The following is a 12,512-nucleotide window of genomic DNA, read 5'->3' as shown; positions in this document are numbered from 1 at the left end:
TACACTTAAAACAGCTTTAGATGACTACAAGCAATCAGAAAAGGCTTTTAAACAAATTACCCAATTAACTAGTAAAAAAAATCTCAAAACTGATCCCTGTTCCTGTAGTCTTCAATCAGACAAGTTCTAACTGCACACTCCTGCCACTGGGGTGTAGGGGAACCTTCTCCAAAAAAGAAGGCCTAGATTAGTGCTCAAGTTATACAAACAAAGCTAGATTCAGCAGCCCTGGATCTAGTCTATGCTTTAGCAAACAAGGCGCACCGATTTCAGTAAGAAACAGTTCAAATATGCAGGCACTATAAGCCTTTAACCAGAAATTCCCATCTCAGAAGGGCAGAGTCCAGTCTCTCCTCCCTCAAGAGTGCAGACCACGAACCTTCTTAATGTAAAATAACTGGCCTGAAGCCCAAGTGTTTAAACCAGAACTAATACACTTTTAGAATAACAGACACTGAGCCCTCAATCAGCAGTTCCCAACTTAGAAGGATGTAAGCTACATGTCCTGCCACAACAGTGCAGACCACAAACCTTCTTAATGTAAAACAACTGGTCTGAAGCCCAAGTGCTTAAACCAAAAGGCTTAGAATGATAGCTACACTTTAATCAGGTTACTAACAAGCAGTAATAATTACAATTGAATACTTTTAAGAAGGCCTGGATTAGTGCACAAGTTATGCAAACAAAGCTAGATTCAGCAGGCCTCGATCTAGTCTATGCTACAGCAAACAAGGTGCACCAATTTCAGTAAGAAACAGTTCAAATATGCAGGCACTATAAGCCTTTAACCAGAAATTCCCAGCTCAGAAGGGCAGAATCCAGCCTCTCCTCCCACAAGAGTGCAGACCACGAACCTTCTTAATGTAAAATAACTGGCCTGAAGCCCAAGTGCTTAAATCAGAACTAATACACTTTTAGAATAACAGACACTGAGCCCTCAGTCAGCATTTCCCAACTTAGAAGGATGTAAGCTGCCTGTCCTGCCACAACAGTGCAGACCACAAACCACCTTAATGTAAAACAACTGGTCTGAAGCCCAAGTGCTTAAACCAAAAGGCTTAGAATGATAGCTACACTTTAATCAGGTTACTACCAAGCAGTAATAAATACAATTGAATACTTTTAAGAAGGCCTGGATTAGTGCTCAAGTTATGCAAACAAAGCCAGATTCAGCAGGCCTGGATCTGGTCTATGCTACAGCAAACAAGGCGCACCAATTTCAGTAAGAAACAGTTCAAATATGCAGGCACTATAAGCCTTTAACCAGAAATTCCCAGCTCAGAAGGGCAGAGTCCAGCCTCTCCTCCCACTAGAGTGCAGACCACGAACCTTCTTAATGTAAAATAACTGGCCTGAAGCCCAAGTGCTTAAACCAGAACTAATACACTTTTAGAATAACAGACACTGAGCCTTCAATCAGCAGTTCCCAACTTAGAAGGATGTAAGCTACATAGTATCCAAACTATGGAAGGTTCTTCCTGTAACTATGTGACAACTCCCAGGCAAGAATATTTTCAAGATACTCACAAATATTTTTTCTTCTCTTCTGTAACTGTGTGTATAGTTTCAATATTGAACTCGGATTCCTCTCATTTCCATCCTTGTCTAGGCCTTTCCCTTACTTATCTTTGCATAGGATGCTGAACTCATAAATATGCAATTAAATTTTGCAAAGAAGTATATCATAATTTGTTCCATTCAACCTGTAGACACTCGAGTTTTGTGTGCATCACTATTTCTTTTGTTGCTCTGAACTAGACTACATATTCAGTATGATCCATAATCATAACTGTCTCTAATTTTGCAGAATGTCCCTAATTTTAATGTTTTTGCTCTGTCCCTCATAACATTTTTGATTTTCTAGTAAATCGCTGAGGATTGCAGTTTATTTATTTGTTTATTTATTTATGATTTGATAACTGGGTAAGTGGGCTGATCTATGGATTATTTCAGCCACACCCCAGGTACAATTGTACAGTATAATCAGTTAACAGTAAGTGCTATGAAAAAATAACGATTATACAGTTTACTATTAATAATAGTCATCATAAATTACACAGTCTAAAGTACAAAAAGATTTTTACAGTAGCATAATTTAATATACGATGTAAAGGAGGTTATTCAGTGTATCAACATTCAGAATGTACATTCACTGCAACTTTAGGAGCTGAAACAATTAGCCAGTGTCATAAAAGCAGTTGCATTTAGATTAATTTTGTAAATACTGTTCAAGATTTTTTTGTTGAATGTCTGAATTGTTTTCATGTTTCTTATATATGTCAGTTGCTATTTCCATATAGCTGGATCTATTCTGGATAGTTTTGTTTCTCTTTTGGCTAGTTTAAATTTAGATCTAACCAGAGCTATTGCATTTTCTTCACTGTTCCTGAGGAAGTATGTAGTTCTGATGCCTAACCTGGAGTAAGCCTTTCAGTGGAGAGCAGTGAGTGTGTGTGAGAATTTTAAAGATGAGTTCAGTAAGTATGTGGCTCTGTACTTAATTGGCAGCCAGTGAGCCTTTTTCATATAGGATACAATGGTGGTTGTTTGTACCTGCCAGGAGGGTAAACCTGAATATTCTGTTTTCAACTATATTTATTTTTTGTATGTGTTTTTGCAGAGTGTAAGGTAAATAGATAGCTGGCATATTCATTTTTGGGAATTATGACAATTTTGGTTAGTGGTGTGCATGCTTCTGGATAGAGTAGAGAAGAAATCTGCAACGTAATGAAAGTTGTGACAATACATTGCTGACAATTTCATCTGTATATGTATTAAAGCTTAATAAAGGTTTAATGCTTCTCCAATGTATTTTTGTTCTGTAGCATTTGATATACCATTTCCTTTTAAGTCTGTTATGACTAAGTTTGGATTGAGTTCAGTTTCATAGAGGTGGAGAAGATTATGATATTAGTTTTGAAACTAATGGTTTGATGTTTATTATTGGGATGCCAATTGCAGAAGTGTGAGCATTGAGCCTGGGTATCTTTTTGAAGTGATTGTGAGACTTGTGATCTTTGATTAGTAGTATATCATCAGTATGCATGAATGTTTTATGATTAGGTACATAACGTGATGTAATTTAAAAAGGGAGAATAATAACAGGCCCAAAGGACAGAGCCTTGTGGTACTCCTGTGTTGTGTGCCTAGTTTATACAGCAAGTTGTTAGCACAGACTTTGAAAGGTGTAGCTTGTAATTGGTTTTAATGCAGCAAACAGTGTTTTCTCCAAAAGTTTATTTTGTGCAGGTTTTGGAGTAAGAGGGTAAGGTTAACTGTTTCAAAGGCCATATGTCATGTCAACAAACATTTTTAGAGATAAGGCCATGGTTAATGCTGGTAAAAATGCTATCTGTGGCAGATAGCGATGCATTTTGTGTACCAAAAGAATGTCTAAATCCATGCTGGTGGCCATGCAGCAAGGCATGACAACTTACACAATGGGAGATTGGCATAATGGTTAAGGTGTTTACCTGACAGCCACAAGGTACAGGGTTTGTTTCTCACACAGAGTAACTGGCTAGACTTAAAATGGCCCACAACGGCAGTTAACCTAGTACTAATCTGTGAATCTATAAATACTGTTAAACAAGTTTCTCAACGAAGCTGGATATGAAATACAACTGTAATATTTTCAGTTGGAAAGGAGAGTGACTGTTAAGTACATGAATGGCAACCATGTGTTTGAATGCTGGAGGAAGAATACAAGTATTTGAAAGACTATGTGTGTGTCAAGTATTTGTATGTATGTACATATATATATATATATATATATATATATATATATATATCTGTATAAATATATATATATTTATACAGGTATATATATATATATATATATATATATATATATATATATATATATACACACACACATATATACAACTGGCTTTGCAATTTTAGTTGTGAGCTACAACCATGATTTACTGCTTGGAGTACTGGACCAAATGAAGTTGTTCAGTCTGCAAAATATTATCAAATCACAAGCAACACTACTATCTTCCTCTTGCTGCTGTCTATTTATCATCTAGATATATATAAGGTCTCCAGTGACTAGGTCTAACGTTTTACTATATGCATTGCATTCATAACTGTGTGACCGGTGCATTTCTAATATTGCGGAAGTTTAGATGTTTATGTTTTAATTATAACTAAATATTCCACAACTGTTATGTTTATACATTCTGTAACAGTAAGACAGTATGTGGAGCTTTTCCTCCCGCGCCCACTGAAATGGACTACCTATACGTGGAACTTCCTGGTGAGAAACCAAAATACGGTCATGCTTTAAAATCATTCGCAGTGTCAGGGCAATAAAGCCTTAGTAACTACCTAAACATGCACGTGAATTGAAGGTATGACGACCTTGCACTTGTTTTTCCCTCGTGCTTACTGACTTTATTAGAAACCTAACAACAGCCAGGTCGGTTGGGTACCACCGCCCCGCCCTAGAGCAGGATATGCCACTGTGTTCTAGGTCCGGTTTAGCATGCATGCTCCGAGACCCCGTAACGACTGAAATGTTTCCTTGTGGTGTGACAGGAGGCCCGGCCCTCTCACGCTCCCTCCACTTGTGTGAGGCGTCATACTATCGTGAACCACTACGCAAATTGGTATTCTTACTGAAGATGGCTGCAAGTACAAGAATGGAGGGAGGCAGCAAGACTTCATCTACAGTTCTTGCGATGGTGATACTTTTATGTGGTTTTCCTCTGAGTGGCTGTGAAGAACGTAAGTTAAACCATTCGGCGTGTACTGTATTTACTTCTGATCAGGTAAATAGAAGCAAAATTAGTATGTTTATTATGGAACTATGAAGAAGACAAGACCGTTGCAGTAGGATGAGAACCCGGAAGTACTGCTTAGTTAATTCTAAAAGTTTATAACTGTTGTTCTTATTGTTAAGGTATATGCAGCTGCTTTCACACTTGGTAGAGATCGTCAAGTTTTTGATGTATCGACTGAATCTCAGTTATTGAGATAATTCAGTGAGAATGATTTCCTCCCATATAACATTGTTCACCCACTCTTTTCTCTGGTACACTTTTTTTTTTAATATTCAGAAGTTTGTAAACATTTTCAAGCGATTAACTTCTGGAGGTCATGTTGGTTCAGTGGTCTGGTTAATATTACTAATATAAGTGCGTGGCATACATTGTCCCTGATTTTTGACTCCTTTAGCTTTATCCGTCTTAATCCCTCCTAAAGCTGATTACGTTTGGAGGAAAGGTCGTGCGTTCCACTTAATAATAACCATAATTAAGAGTTAGACGTCTGTTTGCTTCAGGAAATGCATATTAATTCGGATTCTCTTATTCTGTAAATGTGTGAAGTTAATGGTGAGTGTCCCTGTCTTTTTCGGGACTTGACCCTGATTGGTTGATAAATGTGGTGCATGGTACAATGCCTCTCTGTCCGAAGTGTGTAGAGCGATTGTATTACAAGGGTGCAGTGTGTATCTGCCTGCTGTCTTGATTCGTAGCAGTTGAAAGTACGTTCGGCAGACTGTACTATGTTTTAAGTAAAATACGTCCACGTTTTGTTTTATGTGTAATAAGTGTTTTGTCTTTGAACGGTGCAAGGATCAGAATTATTCTTCTAATATTTGGTTGTAAATTTTGTAAACACGAAATGGGGAAAAAAAGTTTAATTGGGATGCCGGATTGACTCTGAGTGGAGATATTGTCAGATATAAAAAAAAAAAAATAACAGGGAGGGAAGGTGAAAACAGTACAGGTATTGTCCTGAGTGTGGTGGCCTCTGCTTCTTTTTTCTATTTTTTTTTTATTTTTCAAATACATTTGAATGAATTCCATAGTATTTATATATAATCTCTTAAATAACTATATGTACACTATATTTATATTAGCCTGCCACTACAACGGATCTTAATGTATACAGTTACTTTATAAGTATGCCCAATCCAATCAGAGTGTCGGATCAGTTATTGTATAGTGTAAATCAACAATGACTTTTCACAAGGATTGTTGATAAATTGCTTTGGATACATTTTTAGTTCTTTCATTTTAATTTCCAATAATGCTGTGGTATTCAGTAGGGTGTAGAAGTCTTCCAAAGTTGGTATTGTGTTTGTATTCCATTTTCTTATTATACACTTCTTTAAAGCTATTCTCTTTCTTTTGGGAAACCATAAAAATTTTATTAGGCATGAATTTATTTCTTTAAGTATATTCCTTTCTGGTAACAGTTGTATTGCCAATGCTATATATAGGCTCTTTGGCCATTTTTATTAACTGTAGTCCATCTTCAGATGTTCATAGGTTCATAGGTTTATACTAGTTTATCTGCCCCAAGGCATTTATAAGCCTAGCCCGAATTTTTGTGGCTTACGCCACCCCTTATATGAAAAAATACTGTACCCATTAGTTTGTTGTGCCTCTGTCCAGCAGTGACACAGAGATGATTCCCGGGGTAAACCTACGATCTCCCATCCACAGGTCGTCTTGAACAGAGCCAGCGAGGTGCTCTGCCTCGCATGGACCGGGACTCTATTCCACAGCATAGGGAGTCTCTGAGTCGCTTGCTCTAGTGGTTTTGGTGGATTTGGATTTTTTGAGGTGGAGCATGTCCATTAATTCCGGGTTGGACATGGCCTTGTATGTCAGGCACACAGGACCGAACCCTGTGGGACTCCACTCGTAACTGTTGGAAGTCTGACTTAGAACCCACGGTGCGAAAGTAGCGGACTCCATCTGTGAGCCAGTTTGCGACCCAATATATGGGTTGATGCCTAGCTTAGTGAGTTTTTCTATGATTCCTGAGTGGAGAATGGTATCCAATGCTTTGGCCAGATCAAGGTATGCTGTAGAACCACCTTGCCTTCATCCACAGCTCTGGTGACTGACTCAGAGAAGTTGAGCAGGGATGACCTACCCTTCACAGAACCAAACTGTGTGGGATCCAGAGTCTGGAGATTCCCTATATCCTTGTTTGTTAGGTCCATGATGCATTTCATAGCTTCGTATGTCGGACTCGGGCTAATGGGGTGATAGTTTCCAGGGTCTGTAGTCTCTCCTCCTTTGTGGAGAGGGATGACTATAGCAGTGCACCATTCGGTAGGAACAAACCCTGTGGTGAGGCTGTGATTGAACAGGGCACACAGGTGAGGTGCCAGTTCACTCTGTAGTTTATGTAGAACACAGCCAGGGATATTCTCACATTCTATAGAAGCTGTATTCTTGGCCTTGGCCTTGGACAGTGCCGTTTTAAACTGTGCAGCAGTAATACTGGGTGCCTGGCAATCTACTGGTATTGTGATTGGTCCTTTTGGGGGGAGAGAGGGGCAAAGTTGGCACTGAATCTGTCGGACAGTATATTGGCAATATCTGTTGTCTTGGTATAGGAGGTGCTATAAATATCTTTTTTGTTATTAAACCATGTCTCAAAACATTTAATGCTCTGTGGTGGCATCAAATTTGGGATTACATGAGGTGCGTCCAAGGAATTTTTAATGGACCTCCTTTGTACATGCAAGGCTATGTATCTGTTAGTCTGTGGCTTTCTCACACTTTTTCATTAAGCTGACATCTGAAAAGTTGAAGCTTACCTTATCAGCGACATATTCTTAAGGAAAGTGTAACTTTTAGGTTACTGTAAGAAAAGAAGCAAGCAAACAGTGTTGCTAGTTGGGCAAATGCTTTTCAGCACTAGGTTTTGGATGTGGGTGAAAACTGGAAGTCCCATGAGGGCACAGGAAAGATGTACAGTTGGCACATAGAAGGCACCACCTTCAGGAGAGCCAAGAACTGTGTGGTAAAAAACCCAGCTGCTGCGTCGTATATAGGTTCATTGGTACTTGCTAAGCTATTGATCTGTGAGAATCTTTAGGTTTGTCATATGTTTTCATGAAGTTTTTAGCACTTGTATTTCAAGTATGATAACCCAGAGATGAGTAGAACTTTTTATATTTTCCCCTATCCATGAGGGACAAGGTTGTTAAACCAGGAATAAATTTGTGGCTACACATCCATTTGCCCAGATTGTTTGACTAGTGTATGAGAAGTATTTTTGGTTTATTATTAAATAGTAGTCTCTTCTGTGTAGTGCAGATATTGAAAAGTCACAGCACTGTTCTGCTCTCTTTTTAGTGCAGGTCATATATTTAAATTGTCACTTGCAGACCATGTGTTAATTTCCCGATAATTCATTTATTCCGTAAGTGAAATGTGTTCAGACCTACAGATAACTATTGTTTTCAGAATATATTTTAGTTATAAGCATGGGGTGAAATAAATCCTGAAAGCTGTGTCTGTAGCACGTATCTGCACAGCTCATATTAAGTGTTTTATTAGATTTGTGGTCTTAGTAAGAATAACATCTCCCTTGTAAAAAAAAAAAAATGCAAAGCTATTTAAAGAAAAGTGCAACAGACTGGCAACGCAAGTGCTATAGTTGTGTGTGTGTACATGTTTGTAAATGCACATCTATGCATGCAGATTCCCTTCAGAACAGCTAATTACCATAATGAAGTTAAACGCCAAAAAATGTATAGTCATACCCTTCGGGAAAAACAAGGTAACCCCAAGCTACCATATAGGTGGCAGTCCACTAAGCACAGAAGAGGTTATCAGGGACCTGGGGACCCAGGTTGACAGTGACCTTTCTTTTGACACTCACGTTGCTAAAGTGGTTAGAAAGACCTTCTACATTGCCCACCTGATCATGAAGGGATTCGCATCCAGATCTAGTGAGGTCATTGTTCCCCTGTACTCTTCACTTTTCAGACCAGTGATAGAGTACAATGCCCCATTCGGGATGTATCTCACCCGACATCTGCAGCAATTGGAGAGACCCCAAAAGTTCCTCACCAAAAGGGTAAAGGGACTCCAAAATCTGTCATGCTGCCAGATTGAAGAAACTCCAGCTCTATTCAGTCGCATACAGTCTGCTCAGAGGTGACATGTGCCTGACATACAAGGCCATGTCCAACCCGGAATTAATGGACATGCTCCACCTCAAAAAATCCAAATCCACCAAAACCACTAGAGCAAGCGACTTAAACCTTAGCACGGATGTAAATAGGACGTGCTGGAGGGATAGATTTATCACTCGGACTCCCTATGCTGTGGAATAAAATCCCGGTCCATGTGAGGCAGAGCACCTCGCTGGCTCTGTTCAAGAGAAATCTTGACCTGTGGATGGGAGATCGTAGGTTTACCCCGGGAATCATCTCTGTGTCACTGCTGGACAGAGGCACAACAAACTAATGGGCACAGTATTTTTTCATATAAGGGGTGGCGTATGCCACAAAAATTTGGGCTAGGCTTATAAATGCCTTAGGGCAGATAGCCTAGTATAAACCTATGAACCTATAATGTCGACTCGCATTAGGTTACTTATCACATCTTTTCCACTTTGAGGTGTCGGCCTCTACTATCTGTGTACATTTAGCTGCCATCTCGAATTTTCATATTGGTTTTCAGGCTTCTTCACTTATGTCACACAGCCTCTGTAAGACTTTCTTGAAAGGAGTTCTCCACCTAAAACCTCCCTTCAGAGAACCCGTACAACTTAGGATTTGACTCTGGTTCTGCAAGCTTTAACAGCTCCAACCTTTGAACCTGTGTCCTCTTGTGATGTAAGATCTCTCTCTTGGAAAACTTACTGCAGTCACATCGGCTAGACGATTATCAGAACTTCAGGACTTTTGCATCAAACCTCCTTATCTCATCTTCCATAAGGATAGGTTATCACTGAGAACCATTTCTGCCTTTTTACCAAAAGTGGTGTCAGAGCAATCTATCAACCAATCTATTGATCTCCCAGTGTTCTTTCCTAACCATTCTAACAAGGGAGAGTATTGCTTACACTCCTTGGATGTTCATAGACAAATACAATTTTATCTGGACAGAACAAAATCTACCCGTAAAGCAGACCAGCTGTTTCTGGCTTTTTCTGGTCCTAGACGGAGTTATCCTGTATCAAAAGTTATAATTTCTCAACCATGAAGTTAATGTATTACCTTTATCTACAACAAAAACATCTCACCTTGCCTCATAGTCGCAGCACATTCTACAAGATCTGTGGTGACTTCAGCAGCTTTCCATGCCAAGGTTTCCCTCAATATTTGCTCAGCTGCAACTTGGGCTAACCCTCATACATTTATTCTTGATTTTAAATTGGACTTTGCCTCCCGAGGTAGAGCTTCCTTTGGTTCCATGGTGCTCAGGAATGTCCTTCCATGAGGGCCACCCAGGAATACATGTAGCTGGGGACTCTGTCCCATCAGTAAGGAATGAACAAAGATTAACACCACCAGATAAAGAAGTTTTATGTCTTGCCAATAACGTTCCATTTGTGTTGTTTATCTTCGTTCATTCATTACTTCCCATCCGGAGGTTCTTGGTTGATCTCATGTACTCCTTTCTGGTTGGTCTGTTATTACCAGAGGTAGCCTGTACTTTTATCTATCAACTTGCAAACTTGATCTGAGTTAACCGGGAGTAGAGCATGTGGGTAGGACCTTAGCTCGAGAGTTTTTGGCTGATGCGAGCTTGATATTGGCTGGTTCGGTTCTGAGGACGGAACAGGTAATCCATCAGTAATTAATGAACGAAGATCAACAGCACAGATGGAATGTTATGGTAAGACTTAACTGCTTTTTTTCAGGATATTGAGTAAAATCAAAAATACTATGTTAGTTTTTTATAGTATATATAGTGGACAGAGGTTGGACACAGGATTGCAAATGTCAAACTGTAGGTGTTCTACAGTTGTATAGTTTTTATTAGTTGCTAGGTGAGATTTTGTAGTAGATTTGAATTGTTGCAAGTTATTTAAGACTGGTGTGGTCTGGAAGTTTGGTCTGTGCCGTGTAGATGGTGACAGAATATTGAGTCACTGTAATTTGATTTATTAGCTATAGTTTAACTTCTGAGGATCTTGGTACATGCCATTGGGTGAGATTTGACAGCAAAGGTTTTGTGAAGTATTTTGTGTGGTGTGTTAAGTTGGGTGAGGGTAATATGTTAAGACATTTCAGGCCGTTTGAGGGTATTGAGCACTGTGTACAGTGGTGGGAGTGGTTTGGGAGGCTGCAGGCAAATTTGCTAGCTGCTTTCTAGTTTGTGTGTATTTTGGTAGAAGTGTTGAGATTTGTGAATATTGTTGAGGCATGGAGGAGGGTAGGAAGGAGACGCGAGGTGGTAGCTATTTGTTTTACTGTGATCGTTTAGCAGGTGCTTTGCTTTGTAAAGAGAGCATAACTTGCAGTGTGTCTTTCTGATTGCAGTGTAAATGTGCAAATCAACTTTTAATTGGTACAAGAACGCAATGACACAAGCATGAACAATGTTTGGACTAAGAGGGGTTCTGAGTGAGTGGGTGTCACCAGGTTTAGCTCTGAGCCCACTTATTGTGTGTGCGTATACTTTTCTTACTATGTCTTCCCCATTCTGTCTTCTGTTGTAGATCATCAAAGCTGCTGTATGCAGACAATGTGGCATCAAGCAGACTCTGTACACACGGACTTCAGTAAATGATGGCGTGAAATGCAAAACTGAAGGCACTTGGGATAAAGCAGCATAGATAACACAGTTGTCATAGCAGATGGGGGGGGGGGGGTTCAGAAGAAGGTGAAAGAGGAGGAAATGGTGGAAGATGGTTAGCAGCTTTCATTCTCCTCAACCACCTGTCCCAGAGATTTTGTCTGAATGAGTAGGTCAAAGTTAGAGCTTGAAGGTGCTGTAGGGGAGTTTGTGACAGATTAATACCGAAGAAGCTGAAAAGTAAAGTGCACAAAAGAGTAGCATGAACAATACTTCTGTGTGCTGTGGAAACTTGGGCAGGGCAGTTGCGAAAGCTAGAGTTGCTGGAGATGAAATGCCTGAGACAGTTGGTAAGATGTCCATTATGAGACAGACAGAGACATTATAACTTCCACACACAAGCTAAAGCAACTCCAGTTGCGTAGGAGACTGGCATGCCAGAGAAGGTAGGAGACTGGCACTGAATCAAGAGAGGTGGTTGGTACAACACCCTGATCCAATGTAGAAAAGAATGACAAAAGGGAGTTTGACTGTGGGTGGTGGTGGTGGCGGTAATGAGGATTCCTTCTTTCTTCAGCTGAAGTTTCTTTTTCTGTTAAATGTGGCATAGTGGTGTAGTTAACATTATTGCCTTGTAGAGCTTGGTTTTCCAGTTCTCCACTAGGATGGTTTTTGTGCAGAGTCTACATTCCCTTCTGTGTCCATAATGGTTTTCGCTGGGTGTTTCTGTTTTCACCCATTTCCTAAAGATGTGATGAGGGTAAACTGGAGATGTCCAGATTGCCCATAGGTATGTATTCTGTGTATGATTTCACCCATTAAGTGAAGAGAGGCTTTGCCGCCATTTTCCAAGACGTGTGTATAGATATCTGAATATATATACACTATATATAATATGGTTCATTATTACGCGAACACTTACTATAACGAATGCTGTTTTATTGACCGCTAAATGTCGAAATGACAAAATCCCGAAGACATGGAACAGTGACCCCACCCGGGAAA

The 12,512-nt window shown here is 39.7% G+C and overlaps 1 protein-coding gene across 1 annotated transcript in view; it reads left to right on the top strand.

The window, feature by feature from the left end:
• The first annotated feature begins 4,410 nt into the window (after positions 1 to 4,410).
• The window catches only part of CCHR4.PART0H5orf15 (chromosome chr4.part0 C5orf15 homolog), a 499,490-nt gene continuing 491,388 nt past the window's right edge, over positions 4,411 to 12,512 (top strand). The window contains exon 1 of the mRNA XM_044069160.1: positions 4,411 to 4,731. Within this exon, the coding sequence (XP_043925095.1) occupies positions 4,461 to 4,731 (271 nt within the window). The 5' untranslated portion in view covers positions 4,411 to 4,460. The remainder of the gene's footprint in view (positions 4,732 to 12,512) is intronic.

This window comes from Protopterus annectens, chromosome 4.part0 (genome assembly GCF_019279795.1).
Source record: "Protopterus annectens isolate FY-2018-M chromosome 4.part0, PAN1.0, whole genome shotgun sequence".
NCBI lineage: Eukaryota > Metazoa > Chordata > Ceratodontiformes > Protopteridae > Protopterus > Protopterus annectens.
This window is presented reverse-complemented; position numbering and strand designations above follow the sequence as displayed.